We start from the raw sequence: 27927 nt of genomic DNA, 5'->3' as shown, positions 1-27927 counted from the left end.
CCATTCACATGCTAAATACAGGTTCCATGTTTTCAGCAATAGTGCCCATCCCCCAGTTTTGCTTGCTATGAAGAGTTCTGGAGAAATTTAAACCTTGCACACCTACTTTGCGAGTTTGGCCTGTTAAAGGTATTGCCTTAATGTGGCCTTTAAGTAAAGAATAAAAAATAATAATTATGGTGTAGTGGTTAAGAGCAGTAGATTTGTAATCTGGGGAACCAGGTTCGATTCCCCGCTCCTCCACATGCAGCTGCTGGGTGACCTTGGGCTAGTCACACTTCTCTGGTGTCTCTCACAGAGTGTTTGTTGTGGGGGAGGAAGGGAAAAGAGAATGTTAGCCACTTTGAGACTCCTTCAGGTAGTGATAAAGCGGGATATCAAATCCAAACTCTTCTTCTTTCTTTCTTTCAGACACCCCAATTATTGAGCATTCGTTCCGATTTGTGTGCACAAAGTCTGCAGGGAGGTGAGACGATGTTGGCTATTTATTGAGCATTCATTCTAATTTGTTTGCAGTGACGTTGTACAATATTGTGTCAAGAAACCACTATCCCACTTTCCAGTGTGTTTTCCCGTCGCTTTCCTTACGGCACAGAAAGTATGGTTAGCAAGAGCAGCAGGTCGGCTCTTGCTGCACAACCTGAATTTGGCAGTGACTGAATCCCACCTGAAACAAAGCGAGCCTGGAAGTCCCCTTAATGTGTGTGGCTTGGTGCTGTGCTGCACCTGCCTGAGTGACCTGCCTGATGCCGCTCTCCCCCCTGCCCCTTGCAAACACCTCACACCTGTTCTTTTAGAAAAGGAAGTTTATTAGTCATGCTGCTCACCAGGATGCAGTCTTAGAAAAGGAACAATGCAGCAGCTTGGCACAACCCTCCCCCCTGCCCCTTGCTCTCTCCCCAGAGTGGTGTGTGGTCTCTGCCCTATGTGTGATGGCCTTAAGAAAAGTCCAAGCATATCTGGTACTCTGGGCACTCCTGTCTTCTCCCGGACGCAAGATCCACAGCAACGTAACAAGGACAGAAAGGCTCACTGGAAACTCTAGTGTGGTGGAGTTTGCACACCCCATGGTTGAGTAAGAACATCCCTACACACACACACCTCTACCTCCTTACCGGGCTATGGATGGCTCAGCCAAGCTACTGGCTGAGTTGCTAGAGCAGGCAGCATTGGTATAGGTTGTGGTGGAAATGCTGGGCATGGAATGGTGGAGGTACAGTGTCATTGGTGGGTTGTTTTAGGCTCTGGACTTAATGGCCTTTTTCGGCCTTTTAGCTTATATGGCAATGCATTACTACTTCATTGCTGCAGGTGGCAATGTGCATTACTTGTTTCAAAATACGATGAAGCTGCCTTTGCTAGATTTGGGGGCCCACCTGCTCAGTCTGCTGAGATGTCTGCTCCAAAATCTTGCCCTGTTGGCACCACTGCCAAGGGAACACTGGCAGAGTTCGCTGCTGGGACCGAGCATGCTGCCAACTTTCCCTCCTTGATCCCATAGGGGAGCGTGAGAGAATCGTAGCAGGAGTTGGGGAAGAGGGGCCTGCTCAACCACTTCATGAATTGGTGGACCAGAGATGTGTGTGTGTAGGCAGCTGCATGTGTTGAACACCATGGAAAGAAGCCTCTTTTTGGTGGTGCTTGGGGGGAAAGTGAGGCTTCAGGCTCACCCACAAACTTTTTTAAAAAAAGGCAAGCCCAAAGAGGTAGCTATAAGGAAGTGTGGGGAGTTTGCTGAGAAGCACCTTACCCACACAACGAAGACGTCTTGGGTCACTGAACGCCCCCTCCCCACAGCCCTCCCCAAGCAGCAAGTTCAGTCAATATAATACAGCAAACCCATATGGGTACCCCAGTGGAGAGCACCCAAATAGCAGTGCCCGAGTTAAAAATGGGCTGCTGCAAGTCAGCCTAGCAGGAAGGTACAGATGTTGACCTGGAACCCAGGCACTGCAGAAAGCCATCTTCAGTGCGCAGGATCCAGCTCAGGGACAAGGGTTAAGGTGGCTGGCTGACCGGACAAGAGTTTCCTCTTGGCTCTTGCTATTAACACTTTGCTTGCAGCCAAAGACTCACAATCCACCTTTTCTCTGTGCTCTCTGTCCTCTTTCACAGCCACACCTACTGGTCTGCCACTCCCCACCATGCCCTAACCAAGGAAATGAGCACTGACCACTGGAGCCATGTTGCAAGCGTGGCTCCTAGCCAGGACCAGCGAACAGCCCAAATAGCTTGGAGGGGACCCTGCCTTGACACCTTTCCTCTCCTCTCCTCCTTCCAGCATGCACAGCAGCAGCTGCTGTTCTTTCATGTGTGCAAATATAAGGCCCTTAGAGTGTGACTGCATAAAAAATAATCTCTTGAAAAATGGTTCGCGGGGTGCAGAGACCTCCCTCTTGCACCATCGCATGGCATTACATTTGCATCCCTCCTCAGTCACTTTTCCTCCCCCAGTTCAGTAAAGTACTGTGCCAAACCCTTCCTTCTTTCGGTTCTGCACCACGCTGCTCTTCCTTCTGTCCGTTCAATCTTGTCTTCTGGTCCCTGGAAGCATTCTTGAGCCCCAAGGAGAACAGTTAAGAGGCAGCATGCTTCTTGGGCATGCAAATAGATTGCTTTGCTGATAGCACCTTGGGGTGGGCGGGCGAGGGGTGTTGCCACAGCAGGCTGGCAGGCAAAGCAAGCTCTCGGTCGTAGGAATGGTGTTTGATGGATTGCTATGAAGTCCTGTGCTCTATATGCTGAAACAGAAATATACAAAAATGCACCTTGGTGCCGCATTTGGGGGGCGGGGCTGCAAGATCTATATATATATATTGTGTGTGTGTGTGTGCACACCCATGTGAGGCCAAAAAGGGGAAACGTGAAAGATTACATGGTCAGCTCTTGATGGTCTTCCAATGCCACTCCAGCCTCACTCGCTGTCACTCTTGTCTGCCAGCATCGTGTCCGCCTCTTCTTTAATATGCAAGAGGGTGCTCATCTCAGGGCTCTCACCCCTCATCAGATCTGTGTTCTCTGCCTCATCCCCACCAACCTCCACCATCTCAGTGGCCTTCACTTCCACCTCCCCCTCTCGGATCTTCTTGACATGGAACGTGAAAGGTGGTACTTTGTAGACAGCTGTCTTGGAGCGTGCATAGACCACGTGGTCGGGGGTGAAGGACTTCTTCAGCTTCTCCCGAGAGGTCTTCATCTTCTCCCTGCGCTCATTGGTGACAATCTTGGTGCCCAACTTGTTCATCCTCTTCTCCAGGTTGTGTCGGGTCTTCTCCAGGTTCTGCTTGGTCTTCTCCAGGTTCTCTCTGGTCTTCACCTTGGTCTTTTCCAGGTTCTCTCTGGTCTTCAGCTTGGTCTTCTCCATCTTCTCTTTGGAGAAGGCCTTCTTGAAGTCATCCACTTTCCTCATGCCGCTCCTCTTAATGCGTTCTGCCCGTGACTCCTCAATAATTTCTTCCACCTCCACCTCTTCATCTGAGGAGAGCTCAATATGTTCCTCTTCAGGGTGCTCCTCATCCACCACGACCTCTTCTCCTTCTTTTTCTGTCTCTTTCAAAGACTTACTAATGCTCAGCTTGGTTGGCAGCTTCACCTCATCCTGCAAGACACAAGAAGGAAATCATGAGATTCTTAATGCTGGCTGCCCCATTCCCTGTGCTGTGGGGAGAAAACAATCCCCACTGAAGGAGTCTTTAATTCTTCCCTACATCACCTAACAAGTGTCTCTTCTCTCTTGAGGAAGGGCTGAAGCTCAGAAGGTCCCAGGTTCAATTCCCAGCATCTCCAGCTAAAGCTGGGAACATTTCCTACATGAAACTCTGTAGAGCTATTGCCAATCAGTGCAGACCAGGGGTATGGAAACCTTTTAGCTCCTGTGACCAGATGTTTATCTGGGCCAATTCTGGCAGGTGGCTAGGGCAACTGCTGCTTTCTTGAGCTGCAGAGTGCACACCTTGAATGGGACAAAGGAGACAGTGATGCCCCTCATTCCATGTCCTGCACTGGCAATTGAATCATTTCAACACTGGTGATGGGACAACAGCCTCCACTGAACCTAGTGGTGTCAGGCTAGTTTAGGGCAGATGTGGGAAACCTTTGGCCCTCCAGTTGTTGTTGAACTTACAACTCCCATCAATCTTGGCTGTTGGCCATGCTTGTTAGGGCTGATTGGACTTTTAGTTCAGCAACATCTGGAAGGCTAAGAGTCCCCTAAACCTGGTTTAGGAGATTAACTGAGAATAGTGGAGGGACTGCTGCTGCCTGAGGCTGTTTCTTGCTGCCTAATTGTAGGGCCTGCCTATGTGGAAGAAGCCCACCTTGCAGAAACCTTCTCCAACCCAGCACTGGCCCCACCACTAAAGGACTTTCTCCCTTTAAGACACCACATTTTTCAGAGCAGTCCAATGCAGTATTTTGACCATGGCAAAATTATAATTATCTCTCCCACATATATTGTTACTGTTCAGAGTTGTGAAAATGTGACTGCACAAGTTTTGTGGGTACTTACTGCTTATTGTTTGTGGCAGCATTTGGGAAAACATCCATCTCATCATGTGACATTTTGTGAACATTTTTTAGAGCTTCCTTTATTTCCAGTGTACAATTTTGGGGGGCACAAGCTATACCAAGCCAATTTATATTGCGTCGTGTGCCCTGCTAGACATAAACCCTCACCGGTTTATGTTGTTGTTTTCTCAGGCATGCTGCAAAAGCAGACACTTTCATAATCCTGATTGGACTATAATTTGTGGTTGATGTGCTGCATGAGGACTGATAGTTCACAGTGTGAGCAGACAGCCTGTAATTGGATTATGAGCCACTAAGGTGCAGTAAAGTTAGGGGAAAATTGTTAAAATAAGGAACTATAATCAACTTTTGAGAGTGGCTAAGAGCAGCAAAACTACACACACACCCTGTAAGCCTCTTCCACCTCCTCCACGTTATTGTTAAATCTGTCTATCACCATCTATGTCCTTGACACTTTAAGAAAACAGGCATGACAGGTCCCTGCATCATGGAAGTTACAATCCATAATAAGCACAGGGAAACAACAGAGAAAGGAGGTGAAATAGAGGCAGGCCTATGCAGGAGAAGAGTATGTGACTATTTCAAAGCATATGTACTTTGCTTTAAGTTACACTAAGTTATTGTTATTGTCAGAAAATTTGTTCATAGTGGAGAATGACACCATGACTAATATATTAAGTTTGTGGCAGGTGCCTGAAAAAAATGCTAAAAGTCAAGGCTGCCCTCTGGTGCATATAGTCTGATACAGCACTTGCCCAAAGCAGCAAAAAAGGAAAGTGGGATGCTATGAAATAATTCAGTAATAGGCCCTGAATAGTAATGGGCTCCTCCAGACAACCTGTTTATTGGGCATTCACTCTGATTTGCTTGCACTCATTTTTATTTGTTTGCAGTACATTTATATGACAATGAGCATTCACCCTGATTTGCTTGTTGTGGAGTATACTCATCTTCCCATTAACCATCTGTTCAATCCATGCTTTCCAGTGCATTTCCCCATCACTTTCCTAGCTGCAGACAGACCTGTTCTCACTGCACTGGTCATCCTAAGTCAGGACTGTGCCATTTCAGGGTGGGGGCTCCCATGACATGTACCATGCAAAGAATAACAATCCCTTTATGCAGTAAACTCAGGGGAAAAGGTTCTAGCTTGGTCTCCTGGACATGCCAATCTTCTAGATGGGAAGATTTTTTTGTATGAAGCAACTCACAATTATGTTATCCTCTGCTGCCCCCACCCCCCACAAGGCAGATTGAGGTGGTACCTCCTAGATATTGGGATGCCACCTCAGATCAGAATTAGACCAAGCCTTCTGCTGTTAATTCAGCTTCTTGTTCCTCTCTGAACAGAGCCCAGCCCAGCCATGGTGTGCCTGCATGCAGAAGGAAAGCGTGCAGGCAGGCATGTGGGTGAGGAGGGGGCAGATTGGAACCGATATTGGTTTTCACCCAAGCAGCACATAGCGTGCATCCCCCGCTTGGCATTCTTGGGACACGCTGGAAATAGCCACCGCCGTACACAGCGTTGGGACTGGGGCTGAAAGATAGGCAGATTTATGACTCCTGGAATGGTACTATTTGAAAAGTAGAGGAGCGGGAGGGGGGGAGGGGGGAGGCAGGGAATTGCTGGGAAAAGTCACGAGCCAAGCCCAAGGGAAAACGAGGAACGGGGCACAGGAGGAAAGGCAACAGAACACTGACAATTCCAGCTTCCCACGCAGAAAATTTTTCTGCCTGATGAAGAACCTTGTGATTTTGGGAAACTTGAACATTTTTAAGACCCTCCTCAAGTCTGTCCAGCAAAAGCCCAAACTGTCCTTTGCCCCTGCCTTTTGCAGAGGGAATTCCTGAATGAAGCAAACTCTATCTTGCTTGGAATTCTTAGTTAGGCGCTGGTAATTTGTCTGTTTCATTCTTTAAGCCGTCAGGCATTCACACTATCTGATTGCTATAATGCCGAAAATAATGAATTAGGATATTACAAATTTTAAAAACTGGTGTATTATGGTCTTCTCTGGCAACCTAATTCAAGCAGTTGAAGGGTGTTATGACTCCTGCATACTGACCCCAAACTTCTCCTTTGCTGTAAGCTACTATCAGAGCTGCAACTGAGTTTTCAGTTGCCATGCTATTTGGAACACAGTGGGTACAATATAGCAGTGGTAGGTGAGACCATTTTATTTCTTTATTAAATTTGTATACCAGCCTTCATCAAAAGATCACAGGGCGGTTCACAATTGAAGTTCAGCACACATCCACTATAGCTCTTGTGGTTTAGACCACTTTATGACCCCGTTTATTTTTTAATCAATCTTTTAATCAGTGCAAAAATGCTTTCCCAGCTATACTGTTTTTAAATGAAAGAGAAGTATAGTGCTATTACACTGTAATGCTGCTATGATTGCTTTATAAATGATTTTTTAAGAAGTCATTTCTGGTCACCACCCTTTCAAGCAACGTGACTAATGGCAGCGTTTCAACAGACTGGTTTGGGCTTCTTTGTTTTGCAGCAGTAGCTAGAATGCAGGCTTGACATGTGAGAAAAAGACCAAGCTGAAAATCCCCACGTATCTGTGAAGACCACTGGCTTGCATGGGGCAAGTCATTGTCTCACAACCTCACACGTTGGTTACAATAATAAAATGAGATAGCCCTAGGTAGCCACCCTGAGCTCCTCAGAGGAAGGAAAGGGTCCAAATATGACAAAGAAAAGCTTACGATTTGTGGGGTTGCAACAATACAGCAAAATGTCCAGAGAGCTGCCCTGGTGTGGCAGGCAATGCAGCTGAGGTGCTGCATGGAGGATATATCATACAAGGCCCTGCAGGTGTTAAGCTGGGACAGAGCTACATCGCCCGAAGGGACCAGCACACTGACTGTCCCACAGTCTATGGGTGAATATGCTCAAACATGAGTCCTAACTCAAGGCAAGGCAGGCAAAGTGCAGCAGCTCCAGATGGATTGAGCTGCGGCCCTTGCTGCAAGCTAAGGCCTCCAATCTCACACACCTTTTCCTGAGTAGTACAGCCCCAAATTTTTACAAACTATCAAAGCAATAGAAATATCTTCTCAGAAAGTTCTCTCACATTTCTCCATGCCTGGGTCCTCTCCAATGATATCTGCTGTAGACACCAGGAGTTCACCCCAGTCCCAATCATCTTGGGTGGTTCACAATGGGTTATTTCTAGCTTGTGGGGCGTGGGGCACCCCAATAGCCCCTTTCCCACAGTTATGGGATATAGGGAAGGTATCAGTCCTCTTGTTGGTGCCTTCTAAGGACACCCAATGGGCACTCAAATGGCCAGGTTCCCCAATATCCTCTACCAAGAGTACTAGGGTGGTAGGGAGAGCCTCTTGTCAGGTCCTCCATGACCTGGCCGAGAAAGAAATTGCACTGGATACAAGAGATGGCTGTCCCTCAGGCCTCTGCTTCTCTCTTTCCTTCTCCGTCAAGCCAGACTTCTTCGTCTCCTGATTACTACCTCTTGGCTATTTAAATTTCTGAGCTCCAACAGCCCTTCATTAGGTCTTGGTGGTGCCAGCTGCTCCCTACTCTGCTCTTCTTTTCAGCTGGCCTGACTGTCTCCTGGAAAGGAGGACTGAGGCCTCCTTAAAGGGGCAGCCATGGTAGAAGCCTGAGGATCTTCGCTGGAAGAAAAGAGTCACGGTGGGGCATTAGCATCACTGGTCAAATATCCTAGACCTAGAGTAACTTTCAACAGTGTGTATGTGGCTACAGTGACACCTATTTTACAGGCATCCAGAGGATTGGGCTGGCTGCTTTACCAATGAGAACAGAATCTGGTTCTAACATGGACTTTGGCTATTTAAGTAGCATAGTGATAACAGAATGTGTTGAACTAGGAGTTCAGACGTTTTTTCTCTTATGCATGGGTTCAGCTGGTGGCTGTAGGTAAGCCATGAACTTTCAGCCCCAACACAGCGATAAAAACACTTGTCTACCTCATAGGGCTCTTGTTATTGTGAGAACATCTCAAATAATCTATCTGGCATGTCATTAAATGGCTACAGCAGTTCTTCTTACCCAGGTCAACATGCTCTGAGAAACTGTTTTTGGATATGGTGGTACTTTTAGTGTTGTCCTCATCAGGTATCAGGCAGATATTGCTGTTTTAAGGTTTGTAGGTGACCTGTATTTGCCAGAAAAGCAGTGCAATGCCTGAGAAAAACCAGGTCCAGTGCTGAACTGTACAGAATGGCTGTGCTGGCAGCGACTTATGGGAGTTATATTCCAAAACCAGGTTAGCAAAGGCTGGTAAAGAAAACCCCCATCATACAATAACAACGGAAACTTTAGAAATAGTTATTTAGTGGGATTGTGATTCTTGGATTCTCAGTTTCTGGCACTGAGAGTACCCATTCTGCAATCAAACAGAGCAGAAATGATTTTTCTAACCCAAACCCTCTGCTGTTTACTCACACAAGCTGCCCTGGTTTTCCAGTCTTTTACTGGCTACGCAGGGCCAACATCTGCTTTAGTAATAAAGTCTGCAAATCTGGGACAAACTTCACATGTGGCCTCTGGGGGGAAAGGGTGGTTTTTCAGAATCAGGATATCCCACCCCACCCCCCAAATCCAGCAAGGGCAGTCATTTTCTCCACAACAACACCTGCGAGGGCAATTCCTCGTCTCCCAGAGACTCTGGCCACCGCTGGACCAGCAACACCAGGAATCACTTCCTTCCCCCGGAAGTCACACAATGACAGCCTGAACAAAAGCTGCCCTCCTCTCCAGAGTGGCATAGCTACACCTGGAAGCCGGCCATATCCGGACGGCTCTGATTCTTATCGGCTCCTTCTTGGCTTCACAACATTTGTGCAAGGAAGGGCGAGTTCCAAACACCCCCTCTGTTGCACGTAGGTCCTGTCTTGACTGCCCCCCCCAGCTTATGGCACACATGATGAACTACTACACCACAAATCATGGAACATGGTCTGCTATGCAGAGCGGAATCCTGATTCTGAGCTTTTGCTCTTTTAAACAGCTGCAGGTTTCAAGTCCTCAAGGTTTCAAACCTGCAAGTTTCAAGACCATCCATTTGTCAAGCTCTACTGTTTAAACTTAAATGGAAGTGAGCTATGACCAACAGCAGCTACAATACTCAGCATTCAACAAAGTATGCAAGAATATACAGACTTATCCCACTGCCATTGTGCATACAAACAAAAACTGGAGAGGGCACATAGTCAATAGAGCACGAGACTCTTAATCTCAAGGTCATGTGTTCAAGCCCCATGTTGGACAAAATATTTGCATTGCAGGGGGTTGGACTAGATGATCCACGTAGTCCCTTCCAACTCTACAATTCTATGATTCTAACACAACAATGCAATGGAAGTATTCTCAAAACTGGCATGAACAGGTGGGGCTTACTGTACTACCATATTTAAATTTGTGGTAGAAGGGGGAGGAAAAGGGGTGGATCACCGGAAGCAGCACAGTCTGGGAGGAGGTTAGAAAGAGAATTTTCTCTCAGAAAACACACCTCTGATGGTATGTTTGAAATAGTCTACCCCTTCCCCCCTCCCCGATATGCTCTGGGAACAGTTGGTACAGTCCACACTGGATTCTGAGTGGAGGCATTTGTGACTGAAACTGCTAAGCTAGGGCACACTTGACATGAGTGCATCCATGAGCACCCTGGACTGTGTTTTATCTTGTATTTTTATGCTGTGAACCACCCTGAGATCTAAGGATGCAAATTTAATGGTGATGATGATGATGATGATACAAATGACAAGCAGATGTGTTGAAGAGAGGCTCTAGCTAGTTTCAGTCAAGCAATTCCTGGCATAGTCCATTTCAGTTCTGCAGTGGTTTCAAAATGACTCCTTGTTCTTTAGCAGTAAAATTGACCAGACAAAGGATGGGCTTGCCAGGCAAAGGGTCTAGCATGGCATGGCCTGCAAAGTGGCAGTCTGGAACCCTCCCAGTCAGTCCACCAACAACGTGAGTAAGACACACAGTCTGCCACTCAGAAACAATAAATGTTTTGCCATCAGGGTACCCTTTCCACACGAGGAACCTCTGCATGTATGCCATGAAACCCTCAGCGCACTGAGGCCTGTTTCAGGGCTTGTACTTAGTTCACATGGGGCCTGGATTGGGTCTCATAGCCGTTACCTTGTGTGACCTGAGACTGTGCCCTGGAATGCATCCAACATCCCCCCTATGGCTGTGCATTGAGATGAAGCTTGGGAGTAGATGGGCCGGCTGCCTTTTAGGGAAGCTTACCTGCCGACAGTGATGTCCCCACTGAGGAAACTTATTCGCTCCTGAGGAAGAGGAACCCAGGATTCCCTGTCAAGAGCACACTTTGAAAATTAGCAAGCAAGGATGCTAGTCCACCATGAATTCATCGGCTGCTGTTTGTGTGCGTACACAACCAAAGGCACAAAAGGGGACTGGAATCTACTGGGAGGAACAAGGAAGAGCAAATTAGCTCCTTTGTCCTGGAAGCAATATAGATTCAAAAGGGAGTGCTGTTGCAGACCCTCACTACCCCACCTCTGCTTTCTGCCGCACACAAAAAGGAAAGAGGGGAGTCTGGCTTGTGCACTCCAAAGTCCTTAATTTCCAGGTCCTGGGAAGGCTGGGTACACCTTTATGGGAGCTGCAAGGAGGTAAAGTAGAAGGGCTCGGCTGTGTATCGCTCCCTCCCAACTTGCGAGCTCCACAGGACAGCTTTCCTTCCTGCTTCCCCCTCCATGTGTTCCCCATCCAAGTCCACGTTCCTGAGCAGTGAGTCACTGATCCAGCAGTCTTTATGGGCACACTCAAACCGCCTGGTTGCTACAACACATATAAACACTCCCTTTCATGTATAAAAGGCCAGCAAGACACAAAGACGAGTGATGTTCCCAGCCTGGTGGGGCCTGGCGTTATAAAACTGGGGGTGGGCGGAGGCGTAGGGAACAGCTAAAGGCCTGAGAGTGTGGTTGCATGAGAGAAGCAAAAACAACGGCACTGTCAGCCCAATTCAGGCTTCAAGAGAAGGGAAGGGGCATGGTTTCAAGCTCCAAATAAATAAGGGCTTATCCAGACAGCCAGTGAACTTATGTCACTACCATATTTTAATCTTTGGGTCAAGAAAATGATGTTTTCAAAGTACTTGGGTCCTCAATGAGATCAAGCCAAATGTGCATATTCTCCTACAGTATCATGGTCGGGGGGGGGGGGGGAATGTCACAGCTCTGCAAACCTGGACCTCCAGTGATGTCACCAATTTTTTGTACTTTAAAAAGAAGTTTACTTTTTGAAAAATAAAAAGAGTCAGTGAAATGAATGAATAGGTAAATGCATGAACTTTAAATATAAAATAAAAAGCAAAGAGTTGCCTGAACTGTATACAGTGGTACCTCTGGTTGCAGATGGGGTCCATTCCAGAGGTCTGTTTGGATCCCAAGGTTTCCACAACCTGAGGACCGCTTCTGCGCATGCACGTACGGTTGAAACCCGGTAAAATACTTGTGAGATTTTCACGCGCGCACCCCGAAGTTTACATAACCAGAGGGTTATGTAAACAGAGGTTCGACTGTATTCACATCTGTTGTTTTAGTTGCACAGCCAGATTTGTACCACAGCAGTACCACAGCTGTGGGATGCTGTTTTTTGTCTGTCTCCATCCTTTGTGTGATGGTGTCCTAAGTCTCCATTCAAGGACAACAGTGTGATACCAAATCTACCTGTAATAACTTTTGTGTGGAGATGAGAGAGGGGAAATGGTTGTATTGCCATTTATTGTGTGTGTGTGTGTGTGTGTGTGTGAGAGAGAGAGAGAGAGAGAGAGAGAGAGAGAGAGAGAGAGAAAAGGAGGGAAAAATAAAGAACCAGGGTTGTTGTGCACTCTGGCACTGAAGAGGGGGAGTGTTCCAAATAATAATGGATGGGAAAGAAAAGGGTCAAAGAATGGCATGGCACAGATTTGGCGGAGAAGTAACATTGCTTGTGTTCACCATTCCTTCCTTCCTTTAAAAAAAAAAAAAGCAGCTCCTATGCTGGACTGGTGCATTGCTGCACTGCTTGACCTGTAAAATGAGCTGTCAACTGATCGAAAGGGTTTTATTTATTGGATGGTATTCAGCTAGGTTTTGCTCTGAAATTAATGAATATGACTAATTTCAATGGGTCTACTCAGAGTGAAACTTAGTTGAATACCACCCATTGCTTGACTTTGACCCAATTAATTAAAATTTAATAAGCAAAAGCTACTATCCATTTTTCCAATGAAAAACCAACCTTTTCCTACTTTCATCCCTAGTTCATTAGTAAACCAAAACTACACAAAATGTAATTTGGTATGGCAAACATATCCTGTGTGGGAACAGCAGCTGGGGGAGAGGGTATTCTGAGTGCAAAAACAGCTGGAGGGTTAAATGTTATGCACCTTTCCTCATCCTATATTATTTAGATCAGATTTGCAACTTTCTATAGATGCTTTTAATTTTAAAAAGAAAATCAGGGCACTGTTACATCTACTGTGCCAATTCAACTTTGGCCTTTACTTCCTAGGAAGCATGTTTAGGATTCCACCTCGGCTGCATTACTTTTCCTTATGTAGTTTTAATCAAGTTACATAGAGCTCACTTGGGCTTACTCAAAGCAAGCATGCACAGTATTGTAGTTCAATTCTCTCAATGTTTACTCAGAAATGCTGTTGGGTAATGCCTACTAAATTAGTAGGCATATGACTGCATCCCTAATTGCATTATGAATGAATGAAAATACAAACTTTTTTTAAAAAAATGGCACAAGGTCTGCAGATGGGACTGTGGGAGAGTGACATTGCTTGCTGCCACAAATATCAAACTTATGCCTGTGACATTTGATACAACCAGGTTCTACACTACAATCGCAGCAACAACAGATGTGCTGTTCTCTGGAGGGTGCAGGAAAGAAAACCACTTTATTTATAGTTTGTCATCCATTCTTTCATCCAAACGGAAAGTTGATTTTCCCAGAAAGAAAATATAACACATGCAGTGCAGGGGAAAGGTATCACTCCTAGAAACAGAAACACATCCTGGAGAGATAATGTTATTGTAATGTTTTATTCTTTTATCTATGTGCTGCCCTGGAAGCTTGGGCAGCCCATAAATTCTCTACAAGAACAACAACAGTGATAAATAGTAGGCATTCTTATCCAACCCAAGGGTGAATACTACACAAAAAAACAATTTTCTGGGACCAAAGCAAGCTCCTCAATGGCCAATCTCTTCTCCAGATTAAAATCTTGATGAAGATTAGACAGACACAGATCTCATCACCTGTACAATCTAGCTATCCATCAGCCTAATTCTACTGTTGCCCATCCCAGACCAGCAGAGTATGGGAGACTTCTTAAATGTGCATTTGGAAGCAACAGAAATCTACTTGGGAGCCTGGCTCCTCTCCAGCTTCCAAAGGAGCCGAGTGTGAATTCTGTACTTCTTAGTCACAGCAAAGCACTTCATTGTTCCACATCCTCCCTCCTCTTTCCCTGGCCTTGCCCGCTAGGTGCGGCTTCAGGAGGGAGAGATTAAGGCAGGAATTTGAAACACATACGCCAGGAGGGGGCCTCCTATGCCCAGCCAGGAAAATAATGAGGCTCTTCACTCTACAGAAGCATCTGAAATCTGTGTTCCTCTCTCAGTGAGGGTGTGGTTGGACAGCTAAAATTCCAAACTGGAACAAGCCTACAACTGGGATCAGGCAGATGATAAATTTATTTCCTAGCAGCAAATGTAGCTGTAGGTCAGGAAACGCTCCAGTTTACCAAGATGACCTGCCCAGAAACAGCATATATGAGGTTGCTCATTCTTTTCGCCAAATGGAATGCGGGATGTCCATCCAGCACACAGTTGCCAGCTTTGCTGCACCTGATGTGGGCTCTATATGCCTTTAACAGCTGCACAGCAGGCTTGAGATTCAACAGGATCCTCCTTTTCCCATTGCTAGACCTCAGGGCTAAAAAGAGCCCCATCTGGGTGAATTTCTGCTTGATATGCATCTGTCAAAAGTCACAGTGGCGTCCCGCCCCTGAAGAACAGCCCACTCATTTACCTGTATGGGGTCAGCCTCAGTCTGGGCCCTGCTTTCAGGGAACGCAAATGCTAACACAAGGATTCCTAGTCGTTGAGTGTGAAAACAGCAGGCCACACCTACATTTAATACAGCCTTGTATTTAAACACTTGCTGGCTGCTAGCGATAAGTGACAAAGAGCTGCATGCAGACAAAGGCATGGAATTCGATGAAGCACAATGAGTGGGCTGGCTGAGGCAGAATGGCACACCCTTTCCCTCCTCTGGGCTCAGCACAGAAACCAAGCAGGCTGGCAAAGGGGAGATGCCCTCCTTTTCAATACACCCCATAAAAATGCAGTGGACAGCTGCGGGAGGGGCAGAGCTCTTTTCAGCTTCTTCTGCGAGTCTCCCGCAGGCTAGTAAGGGTTTTTTTAAATAAATAAAAACAGGCTACTAACTTTTTGTGGGTTTGTTTACAAAGCTGATTTAATAATAGGAGTTCATTAAAATGCTGCAAGAGATCTAGGGCCCCCAAACCTTTCTTCGGACAAGAAGCTGGGCCTATTTTGAGCTTTGAACAGAACATTCTTTTAAAAAAAGACAAACAAAACCTATAGTAGCTGACTTCTGCACAGCAAAGATAAAAGGTACAATGCAGAATATTCTCCTGCATAAGCCCGGGAGCTTCACAAGAGCTTGCTCAGAAGAACTTCCTGCTGGATTACTATTATCGTTCCAGTCACTGTTATTGTGCAAGGCAACCTAAGCTATAGGAGACAGGCCACTGCTCTTAGGAGCCAACAGTTTATATTTTGACAGCTGGATGGCTCAGCTTTGCAGTCCAAAATTTATGGTGGGCACCAAGATAGGGAAGGCTGATGCACACACACATACACACATAGCAGGTTCCAGATAAAGTTCGTTAGCTTAGTTCTCACTGAAATCAATGGCCTTACATTAAGACATGCCCAGTCTGTCCCAATGATTTCAATAGGAACTAGCAGTCCAACTCCAACCCACAGTATTTCAAATATGGTATTCTTAGGGAACCAGAATAGATCTGGGGTGGGATTACCCATCCGTGGATTAGAAACAAGAAAAAAACCTTGTAGAGATGTCTCTCAAAATCCCATGAAATATTTATTTTGTGGAGCTGAGTTAAAGAGGAGCATTACTTTCATTCAAACCTTTTGCTCAAGTACAAAGGCTGCCAAATATACATTATTATTTCATACTCAGGACCCAAAACAATCCCTGAAGAATGCACTTTAGATTTTCAGAAGACCCATGATTTGTTCAGTTTTAATTTTGCTACCTCTTGAATTTGATGCTGTCCAAAAACTTAGAGGAGCTGATTTCCATTTACGTGACCCCTTGGCACACACATTACTTTGGGCAGGACTCTGCCAAGATGTGCCACCTTGCCAGGGCAAACTAATTTGCACGACAGTGAGGCAGATTCGAAAACGTCACTTGCCAGCTAACATACAGCAGGTAGATCCTGTTGCCAGGCTCAAAGCACACATGAAGCAAGGCGGCACCAACACTCGGACCCCTTCCCATGCACTGACCTCAGGGAAATGTCTACTTGGAGTGTCCAGAGTTTGTGGCCATTCTCAGACTGCTTGTACCTGTTAGTTCATCTTCTGCCAGCTCCCTAAGATTGCAGTAGCCAAACCAAGCAGTTAAGCAGATGGTGATGTTCAGGAACATGTTAGGGGGAAAAGGAGAAAAGAAGCTCTAGAGGACCTGAGAGGGTGTTTCTGGAGGACAAGAAGATATAATATATCCTTGTGTTCAGCTCAGTGGGATGTAAAGCACAACAATTCCTCAAAGGAATGGTGCCAGTCAGGTGGCATGGAGAGAGAGGACTCTCCACCCTGGGTTTTAGACCACATAGAATTATTTCTCAGGAGCATCTACATTTGTAGCCAACTATAGGCTATGCATGCAAGAAAAAGCACATATTCATTTGAGGAAAGAGGGCGTGTCCGGCTTTTGTTGATTGAAACCTAGTTCTTTAGTTGCATTGTTTTGATCGTTATCATTTCTACAGTGAGTATGAGGAATAAAAATAATCATCATCAAAAGAGGGAGCAATGCAATCTTTGATTGTATCCATGAGCAGACCTTTGGATCTTACTCTGAATTCCTCATGCCCGAAATCCGCTCCCACTGAGCTTCAAAATGGCTGCAGACTCCCTCCCACTTTCATGGAAAGATAAGCTAAAGCAACGGGAGAAGCTGTACCTTGTTCAAGACTATCATACAGTGCTCAAAATTAAATAATAATAATAATAATAATAATAATAATAATAATAATAATAATTTCATATTTATACTGCTTTATAGTAAGAAAAATGGGGGGGGGGTGTACCAGAGGGATCTTTTGTGAGAGCCCTATAATTGTTAAGAGAAGGCTATGGGAAGCCATGATTTGGTTAAAGTTGGTTGGGGCCAAGGGTGGGGCTTGTGGCCCTCCTCTCTTCCCCCCTTTCTCCCAATAAGCTGCATTACAAACTGAACAGTGCATAGCACCCAAGAGCTCTGAGTATCCTGCTCTCCTTTTCTCCTTCCCTTCCGGAGGCAGCGAGGCAAACACAGCAAAAAGGCACACAACAGTTAAAGCAGAAGCCTCCTGCCCCGCCCTCTGGTCTACCAAGAAGCTAAAATGAACCAGGACCTCTCTGCAAGCAGAAGGAGCAGGGCCCTGGGTCTCAATGAGGCCAGCAGCCGTTACGCAGGGGCCTGGTGAGCTGCTTTCAGAGTCTCAGGAGAAGGGGCTCAGTATGATCCGTGGACGGCTTTGCCTCCATTGGGCCAGAGTGGCTGCCTCCCTTCTCATCCTGCGCTGGTTGGGGCCAGGGCCCATTCTCAGAAGGCAAAGTCTCTTCCGAAGGCTCAGAAGGCTCACTGTCTTCCAAAAAGGGCATGCTCTCCGGTGAAAGGCCAAAGGGCATGCTCTCCGGCGACGGTCCATGGATGCTCTTGGGCTAAGATGAGGAAAAGGAATGATCAGTGGGCACCATCGAGGGATCCAAAGGCTTCTTGGTAAGCACAGCCACAGCCGCCAGGCGCAGGCCAAGTCAATATCACGGCAGCAGGGATGTTGCGCAAGCAAAGGCGCCCATAGCAGCCGGGCAAAGAATTCCCTCATCCCCCCAAAAAGTAACAGGCCCCTGCTCTCACACACCTATGTTAATAGGCATTTTCAGCCCACAAAGAAATGAAAGCTTCCTTTCTTGTCTCGCTGTGGACCGTTCTTACTTGCCACAGGTGACTTGCTATTCCAGGTCTGAAGAACTTGCGATTCACCCAAGGTAACCACAAACCCACCACCAATGAGTTATGGCCTGTCGGGTGCTTAAGAACCCCACCCTGATTTTTGCAGGCTGCAAAAACAAGAGGCTTCCCTTCATGTGATTTGATATTTTTCAGAATTTCCTATGTTCCGCTACTAAGTGCCTTCCTTCCTCATTACTGAAGTAAATGCTAGTCTTTTTCTCATTTCACCTGACCACATTTGTGCCTGTTTTTATCTGTCAGATACTGAAGGTTGTTTGGAGGGGCAGGGAGGGTCTTGGGGATAAAAAGGAAAGAGGTTGTGCTGCAACCCTAAAAGCTTGCAACCAAAAAATAACTTTTATTTCCTTCTGAAAATTAATGCACTTTCTGCTTCAAATGTGTATCCCATCTTTCAATGCAAACAGGTCAATTGACTGATTCCGGAGTTTCTTTCTCCTTCTCCCTGAAGCTATCCATAACTCACAAACAGACAGCCTGCAGAAGGTGGAGTGAGACACACACGCCCCAACCTAAGCCATATCTGCCTCAAGGTGCAGACTAAACATCCTGTGGCATTCTGTTCTAAATGTTTAATCTGCTTTTCCTTCCCCCGACATGATACAAAATCAACAAAAGCCTCCTGCTCTGGTCTTTGTTCTGTTTTGCAGGCATTGTCAGGTTTGGAATTTACTCCAGGAGCCTGACAAGGGACCACAGGTAGGCTTGGTTCCCTTTTGTAACAAATGCACCTAGAATAAAACTTTTCAGGGCAGTCTGTTTTTATGCAAAAGTACTTTTTGGACTGCCCATTTCCTCCGGTAACAAATGTCTTCCCCAAATGGCTTTTCTTCACTTGTTCTTTTCTCTACTTTTGGTGCATTTTGCTTTCTCGTTTCTCCATTTCACATAAATCATGGAGCTAAACCCCTGAGTACAGCCTCAGTGTGATGAATTCTCACTGTCCCAAACTGTATTATAGCCAGAGAGCACAGCGAAGAGCGTGTGCATGTGCGTGCTCTCTCTTGCTCCTCTTTCTCTTGTTATAACCTGTCAGTTGATGTCAAACAATAGGTGCCTGCTTAATGGATAGTGCAGCTGCTCTTTGTCTAAAGTCATGTCACACCCAATTCTAAAATTGTGGTGGGGCTGAAAATCAGTTTTGCATGGCAGTGGTTGCAAAAGGCATGGCAAAGTAAAATAACTTTTTGATTTGGTGAAAGAGCTGTTTTCAGGGACACAGGGAACTGCCTTAGCAACTCTCCAGGGATGGAGACAGGAATCCTTCCCAGCTCCGCTTGCATATGCTGGGGACTGAACATGCAAAATGCACTATTACTGTGCTGTGCTCTTTCCTCCAGGGTTTAGGGGTGCTAGACTTCTATTGCTTTGGAATTAGCACCGATGGCCTGTGCCTATGCAAAGCCTACTCAGCTTGTACATTTGTTGAAAGAGAAAAAGTGTAGGAAGCTACTGTATGGTCCCAGTGCTCTGGACTCCAAAGGAAACTGGTTCAGTAAAACACGGCTATGGAACCTGTGGCCCTCAAGATGTTGCTAGACTCCAGGTCCCATCTGCTTCAGGCGCCATGGACAGTTGTCAGGGATTATGGGAGATGTTGTCAAACAACATTTGGAGGGCCACAGTGCCCCCATCCTTCATGTAAAGGCTTCCCTGACTTGCCCTGTTCCCAAGGAAGGGCTGCTGAATTTACAACTTGATAAACAATGCTGATCGAGAGGATAGAAATAAAATGGCTCCATAAATATTTCATTGAGATTGATAGCAAACCCTTTTGATGTCTAAAGTTTGGCAAAAGATACAACTTTGTTCATGGCTGGAATGAGATGTAATTACTTCCAATAGAAAAGTGTGCTGCGTTTATTTCTGTGAGCCCACAAGTACTATTATTGTTGTAGCTGTCATTACAACTTAGGTACCACTATGGCACCATGCCCCACTTTTATCCTCTTCCCAACTTTATCTTATCTTGAATACCAATGGGAAATGTTGCTTCCTTCCATCAAGCTGCCTTGTTCTGAGCCAGTTTATTGCTGCACCGCACAATCTGTTTTGACAATGCAAACAGCATTCCAACAAGGCCATGTTTCCAGCCTCAGTTGCTTTAAAATAAACAGCAAGAGCAGCAACATGTTAATAATAAATCCTTCAGATTCTGCATTCTACGTGGACAGAGAAACAACGCTATGCATCTAGATACAGAGCTTTTTCTTCATTTAGAAATTTGAAAAAGTAACCTTTTTTGCTAGCAGCCAAAGATTATCATGAGATACTGCTGTTTAAATGGTGCCGATGGGAACCATGAAGCTGAATTCTCTGGGTGTCACTGGGGAACCGCAGCTTTGAGGCCACGAGTGAGTCCGAAAATAGATAGAACAATCCCACAGCTGGCTCCCAGGAGAGGGCGCAGGCATGGCCTTATAGGGCCTTCTGCGGCTCTAACTGGGATGGATTTTTACGACCGAAGGACAAAAACTCATTTGTCAAAAGCACACTGCAGCATCTAGGAGTTGCAGTTGTTCTTCTGACAAAGAGAGGCTGCTGTGTTACAGTAGACTCCAAAGTGAGGAGGGGAGAATAGGTGGGGTGAGGTAGCCTTTGACACTGCAAACCACATGCCCGAGTGTGTGAGCATGGGTGCACATGTATATCACAGAGTCCATATGCAGGTTGGGCCAAATCATGGTTCTCTCTGCAGTTTTGCTCCTGTTGCATATAGGACAAATGAAGAATCATCTTCTTCTCTTGTGGAATTGGTGTGGAAGTAAATATATTAGAACAGATGAAGGGCTTGCATACAGGAGTAAAGAATGACTGCCATCAAGGTTGTGTGTATGAATTCAGTACACGGCGTAGATAAGAGAACCCTGAAAATCTCCAAGAATTTTGTCTACCTTGTGGTTCTGCTGGAAAGTTTGAAGAGGTGTCAGCAGCCCAACAGTAGTTCACAGCCAAAGGAAGACTTGGGGTGCAGCTTCTGGTGATCAAGGATGGGTTTTTGGCAGCCCATATCGTTCTCTCTTCCTCTTGATTCATGGCAATCACCTTGCAGAAAAAGTCATTCCCTCACCCACCTACACTTTTGTGTTTACACCAAAAAAAATAAAAATAAAGCTTCTTCAGCATTCTTTCCAAAATCATAGGAGTGTTTGTAAGTACAACTGTCAGATTACATGTGGCCGGAACAAATAGGAAATGTAGACAGAGATCTAGAAAAACAAACTCTTTCTCCTATTTGCCTTAAGTTCCCACCACTGCCTTTAAAAGTGAGAAGGTGTCTGCCCCTCTGTTTTACTGTAAGCCAAGGATGCTACCACCACCATCACACACAAAGGGAGGAGAAGCAAGGAATAACGGAAAGATGTGGAAAAATAATTCCATCTCATTGGCATCTAAACAGCACTACCAGAGACAGGAGTCAATGACTGTGAATGATCTGGAATTCCAAATGACCCAGGCAGGAAAACAAGCAGCATTTCCAAGGAGTCAGCACAAGAGGTACTCATAACACCACCTACTCATTCCAGATTGAATAAATCCAGAACAAATGCCATACCCTGATTCTATTTTCACAAAGGAGCAATTCACACATTGCATTTTGGAGTATTATCTACAATGTTTTAAGTGTGCACCCTTCAAATTGTAAAGACTCTGCAAAGACGTATCGTGCCAAAATCATGAATGCCAAACCTGCGTTCAGTGGTAAACCTGGGTTTGCTATTGTGTAATTGCAGAGGTGGGGGAAACGCTTTCAGCATGAGGGCCACATTCCCTTCTGAACAAGGGCCAGATGGCAATGGTGGGTGGGATCAGAGGCAAAAGTGGCAGAAGAACAAATTTACATTTCACCTTCATATGCTAGCCTAGTTTCTACACACCATCACACAATCTTCTCTATCCTCCATCCAGGCTAGCAAGAGGCATTATCAGAGTTGAAGGGCATGTTACAGCCAGGCAAAAATATTTGGGGTGCAAAACAGAGCCAGTGAGGGCTGTGGCCTAAGGAGAATTCGAAGAATCAGCCAGCATTTGACTCTCAAGCCTGAGTGTCTAATGCATTAAAATGCCCAAATGTAGAAAGCAGTTATTTCAAAGTTTTTAAAGAAGGACTCCTCAGGACTGTCTACTGTGCTCTAGGTATTGCCTAACATGCTTCAGACTCTTTTGTCAGCTGCAGTGTGAGTTGTGTAGGCAAGGTCAGGTGGCCTGGGCCTTAGAGACAACCAAAGTGATGGTGATAGAACACAGTAGAAGTAGAGGGCAGACCTTGGCACTCCTACCTGCCAGTCCTCACTCCCTGTACTCAAGTAGCCTTAGCAAACACCAGGCCATACTCAGACCGCATGAGCTTGGTGCATGTTGATTTGCTAATTCTGACGAGGGCATGAAGCAACAACGAAAGTGCGTCCTGCAGTGTTCACAGTCACACCCGTGCAAGCAACTGCTTTAATAAGTTCTGAGGAAATCATCCGCCTCTGTTGTGGTTGATAGTAATAATTCACCCAGATCATGGCGCCAAACTTGCTCTGCCACCCCACTCCCCAGTATTCATATAGTGCCCCACCTCCACCCCACTCAGTCATCCTAGATGGGATTCTCTGAAAGCTCGAATCAAAAGCATAGATTGAAGGTTGCAAACTCTGCTGCCTAGAGAGTTTTCAGAGTGTTAGTCCTATAGCTGCAGGACAGGGAATGTTAGTATTTTAGCAGTGCAACCCAATTCTCGCCCCAGATGGCAAGCTCTGTTCAGCGTGCAAGACAAGAGTAATTCTGAAACAAAACAAACAGTGCCAGAAGCATCCACAGCAACAGTACAGGCTGACCTCAGTGAGAAAAAATCCCCCTTTGAAAGCAAATCTATTTTCTCCCATTGTTTGAAAAGTTGTTGCAACAGGGCAAGGTTCTGGTATATACACCACCAGCTTTTCCTAGGCCCCCTACAGTCCATTGTGATTAATCACTGTGTTATGGGGCTACGTGTGAGGGAAGCGCTTGCTCTCTATTTGCTTCAAAGGGCAGCATTTAATCATTGTTCCTGCAGCCCTTTATGGTGTACAGAAGTCCTTCGTGAGTCTAATTTCATTTTCGCACCACCACAACCCTGTGCCATCACTACATTTCCTTCATTTACTATAGGCCTGCAGGGTTGGACATCATTATTCCCATTTCAAAGATAAGTTAACAAAGGATGTTTACGTGAGACTATATGCATGTGACTCTTAAGGGCAATGCTGGGATATGAACTCCCGACTCACAATATTTCAGCCAACGGTTCAGCCGCTGGAAAATGCCAACACTCCACAATGGGCAACTATGAGGTGGCTACTCCTACTAATAGCCAACATGGTAGGGCACTGGCTAGAGTGTGATATCTTGAAATGGAAATCCTGGATTCAGGTCCTTAGCTCAGTCATGAAGCTCTCTGAGTGGCTGCAGCAAGTCACCATCCCTCACGCTGCAATCCTATACAAGCTGTCCTCAGAGTAAGCCCTGTGGAACTCAGTAAGACATCAGAATATGCCAGCAGGTTTCCACTGCGAGCCTCTCTTACATCACAAGATTGTTGTGAGGTTAACATGCTGCTCTGAACCCATTGTAGGAAAAGTGAGATACAAAATCTAATACATATCAAATAGAAATAGTAGGCAGCATTGCAGCTGCATATAAGGAATGCTGCTTTATGGAGGTACAAGGAAAGGCACTAATGGCTTCCATTTGCATGGCTTATGGCTTTCCAGTGGTTCTATCATGCCTCCCATTGTCCCCAAACACAAGAAAATCCCTGTTGTCTCCAACCATGAGGTAGAAATGAGAAAATAACATGATCATCATAAAAAATGAAGATATTATTTGGTCTAGTGGTGTGATACCAGGATCACTGAATAATCACTTCAGTAAGTGTGGGTTTTGGGATTTTTCTTATGGGCCAACATGGGTAGGACCCCTTACATTTTATTTAGCTTTTTTGTGATTCAAGACAAGTCAGCTTACTGGGATGTCCTTGAATATCTTGAATGGCCAAAGGAAAAATGGCAAGGTGGGTGGAAAACCCATTATCTGCATGGTCTGAGAAATTTACCTCCTATATATCTGATCAATATCTGGTATTCACTGAGAAAATAACATTATGATGCTAATGCTAAACCAATTCTATGCAGGCTTAGTCAGAAACAACTGCCAGAGTTTAAGGTAATTCACTTCACGTTCCAGGTAAGGACACATAGGGCTGCAGCCTTAGTATTTATATAGCACTTTTGATGGAGTTCTCTATTTCACACAGGGCTCTCTGAGAAATTCTTAAGAACCATCCTGTACTACAAGTTAATATTATTATTCCCATATGACAGAGGCAGGTCTGAAGGTTTATTACCTGTGCATTGTCACCTAGTTCCCCCAGGGATGAGCTGCAATTTGAACTAGTTCCTGGCTCATTCCCTTAACCACTATACTGCACCACAGTAACCCAACATCTAACAGAACCACACCCATGTTCCCTATTGAGGTGCTTTACGGAGTCCAAAGTTTACCATCCCTGCACCTTCACAACTTGGAACCCCAGGCTCCACTGTTCAAGAACCTATTCAAGATCAAGTTGCTGATCTGGTTTCCACAAAAACCCAAGAGCATTTTGCCACTGCCTCATAACTTTTTAGACTCCAGTGAAAGGGGAGAGGAAATATCTCAACCAAAATAGTAACTGTGTTCATATTTGTAAAATGCCCTGAAAAGTAAAACAGCACAGACAGATTTTCCTTTCTATTCCCTCCTCCGTTGGCTGCTGCATGTTCCATTTCTCTCTCCTCACTCCTGCATAATTTTCCTACTGGTGGGGCCTGAAATTCCCTCAACATAATCTACAAGGCTTCCGATAAAGTGTATTTATAAATCTGGTTTGGTGGTGTTCATAACCCTTATATACTGGAGTATTCCCGCCTTTGAGGCATGATATAATTGAGAATGCTCAAGCTGTGAATCAGAGGGCTATATCCGTCAGCTACTTGCCAGATTCCTCAACCAGACATAACTAGATCCCCTTTCATGTTGCGATAGTAAGAAACGCAGCTACATTTTTGTAGGTTTTCTGTCCTAAGCCATGTGTGTGTCTGTGTGTTTGTCCTTACAGGATATAGCAACCTATCTCATAATGTCCCACTTCTCCTCCAACACAGGTATTAAAGGCCAGACCACCACAGAATAGGAAGCATGGTTCAGAGCTGCCTATTTTGAACTGTTTGATATTAGGAGGTCTGTAAGGCTAGCCAGCAAATGTGTTAGAAAGAGGACTGCAAACAGCAGAACAAAGCAACCTCTCACTGAAGTAGTGAAAAAGCTCCAGGGCCTGAAAGGTCAGGGCCAAAAGAATCCGTAACCCACACTGCATCAGATTTAGTTTTGCAGGGAAAGTAGAAAGCACAAACCCAAGGGACAGAGAGCTCTGACTTAGCACCAAACCGGCAGAGTTGGAGTGTGCTCCGGGCAATGCTACTTCTCTAACAGACAACTGTGAAAATGTGCAGATTGCTTTCCCAAATGATTGCCTCAATAAGCACATTTTACAAACCGAAAAAGGGATTTCCAGGCATTGTAGCTTTAAGGACACTGGTTGGCTTTCTACTGCCACGAGACAACAGGTTATTCCCCCCATCGCACCCCTGGCTCCCTCTACGGTTCTTTGGCAAATTCCTGCAAAGTTTGCACTGGTGTAGCATTTAAGGCAAACTCTGGAATCTTTGTGAAATCTTGGGCAATACATTTGTTCTCTTTTGGATTCCAGTGATAACACAAGTCCTGAATATCCTATATATGGCGTGCTGTAGCATGGGAATCTTGGGAAGCCCCATATAGAAGGCAAGAGGCGCCATCATGCTGGACGGTCTTATGCACCAACCGAAAAAGATACGAGCAGAAGAGATCAAAAGGTGCCTTACCTGGTAGATCATGACTTTGAAGTTCCTGCGCTTCAGCAGCTCTGCCTCATTAGATTCCAGCTTCTTGATTTGGCCAGCTTGCTTCTCCAGGTTCTGCCGGACAGTTTTGACGTTGACACTGACCTTCCGGACCTTCTCCAACATCTTGTTGACCGTATTACTGGTGGTGGAGTGGGCCTTCGTGAGCTTGGCGAGCTCCCCTTGGATGCTGGAAACAACCCCATCCATCTCCTGCTGCCTTTCCTCCAGCTGACTCTGGGTCAGCTGAATCTGATCAACAGCTCCGATGATCTTGTCCAGAAGGGTAAGAACCATAACACCATTGATCTGGTCAGATTTGATGGGTTCTTCGGTCTCACCTGCTGGCTCCTCCGAGGCCTCAGAGACTGTTGGCTGCTCAACGATCTGGAGGGTGGTGTCTGCCATGGTTGCTCAGGAGTCCTGACTAGCAGAGCCTGGAGAAGTTTGACACTGCAGGGACAAGAGAGAGAGAGAGAAGGCGAGGCTGAATCTGAGATCTCTCAGATCTGGGAGGCGAGCCAGAAGCCAAGAGCGCAGTGTGTGGATGTGTGCTTCAATTGAAATGGCACAACCCTTGCAAAGCTGTCCGGAGAAACTGTCCTGCAAAATTTTCCAAGCTTCCAGGCCATTGGCTGACTCCACCTCAACTGGAGGAAAGGAGCCTCTTGCCAAATGCCTGGCAGACCCACCCCTTTTTTTCTGAAATGATTAAAATAGTTGGAGAGGAGGCAACGGCTTTAGCATGCGAGCACAGGCAGGGTTCGCTCGCTCGCTCACTCGCAGAGGAATGCAGCGCTCCAAACTTCAACAGCCTCTGATTTTAATAGACAGGACGAAGGCAGGGATTCCTAGCAAGATTTCTGGGGAATCCAGGGCGGCGGCGGCAGGGGACAAAACAAAACAAGCTCTGTGCAAAGCTGCTGATGAGAAACCGACAGCCCTGAACAGAACTGCAAATGTTTAAGTGTGGCTGGGACAAACTCAAAGGGATCCCTGCCTTCACCCAGGCCTGCACAAAGTGGAGCGTTTCCTTTTAAAGTCACAGAGTGACAGTTTAGGGCACGTGTGGCTTGGATCACTCACCAAGCGCAACTGGCTGTGTTAGTGAGCACATTTATACTGCAGAGATGTGATCGCAAGAGCAGGCACATTCAGCTCAGATGCACTTCAGAAACCCAATCTGAATTAAAAGGAGAGTTATTTGGTATATAATGCGGAGGGAGTAGGCAAGGGGAGATCATGAGAACACTATCTGCTGTAGGTGGCAACCATGCCCATAAGCAGGGGTCAGCAAATTTTTTCAGCAGGGGGCCGGTCCACTCTCCCTCAGACCTTGTGGGGGGCTGGACTATATTTTTTTTGGGGGGGTGGGAATGAACAAATTCCTATGCCCCACAAATAACCCAGAGATGCATTTTAAATAAAAGCACACATTCTACTCATGTAAAAACAGCCGAATCCCAGACCGCCCGTGGGCCGGATTTAGAAGGCGATTGGGCCGATTCTGGCCCCTGGGCCTTAGTTTGCCTACCCATGCCCATAAGCAACAGTTGCCATATTATGCAGTGTGAAAAATCAAATCCTGATTGTGAATCTGATGCAAAGGGCCTATCTGAGGATGATTCTGGCTGTTTTCTGGTGCAGTCAATGAAGGCGACAGGCCCTGTTTTTTATTTTTAAATGTAGATTATTATGTATTAATTACATTCATAAACCACCTTTGTTCCATAAAGTTTGAGACAGTTTGCCTTTTGGCAAAAGCCTCCGAAGGGTCATAAAATAAAATAATAAAAATATATCAGCAAAGTATTTTTTTTTTTTAAAGGAACAGCAGTAGGCACATGTGACAGGCTTGACGAAAGGGCGACATCTTCCTGGCATCAGCTTCTAATTTTGCCTTTCTGTGGTATAACCAAAGGGAAGAAAATACCAATGTCTGTTCCAAATAATCAAGAAAGGGGTAGGCCCTTTCATGGGGAAAGACCTATCTTCTAGCATATACAGTAATAGTCTCCCAGTGTGAAGCAAAATAACAATATTAGCTGTTTTGCAAGTGAGTCTGAAAAAGCTGGGGGTTTTTTTGTTTTGTTTTGTTTTGTTTTTTTTTAACAAGCTACAACCCTA

The 27927-nt window shown here is 45.7% G+C and overlaps 1 protein-coding gene across 1 annotated transcript; it reads right to left on the bottom strand.

The window, feature by feature from the left end:
• Nucleotides 1-467: 467 nt before the first annotated feature.
• On the bottom strand, nucleotides 468-26493 carry CAVIN1 (caveolae associated protein 1). The gene is made up of 2 exons (XM_081838124.1): nucleotides 25783-26493; nucleotides 468-3598 (listed from the first exon to the last, which is right to left on the bottom strand). Exons 1-2 carry the CDS (start codon nucleotides 26206-26208, stop codon nucleotides 2915-2917), a joined length of 1110 nt encoding a protein of 369 aa, XP_081694250.1. The 5' UTR covers nucleotides 26209-26493; the 3' UTR covers nucleotides 468-2914.
• Between the last annotated feature and the right edge of the window lie 1434 nt (nucleotides 26494-27927).

Source organism: Podarcis erhardii (assembly GCF_964252035.2).
Source record: "Podarcis erhardii genome assembly, chromosome: 13".
Taxonomy (NCBI): Eukaryota; Metazoa; Chordata; class Lepidosauria; order Squamata; family Lacertidae; genus Podarcis; species Podarcis erhardii.
Note: the sequence above shows the minus strand (reverse complement) of the source record. Positions and strands in the feature narration are given on the sequence as shown.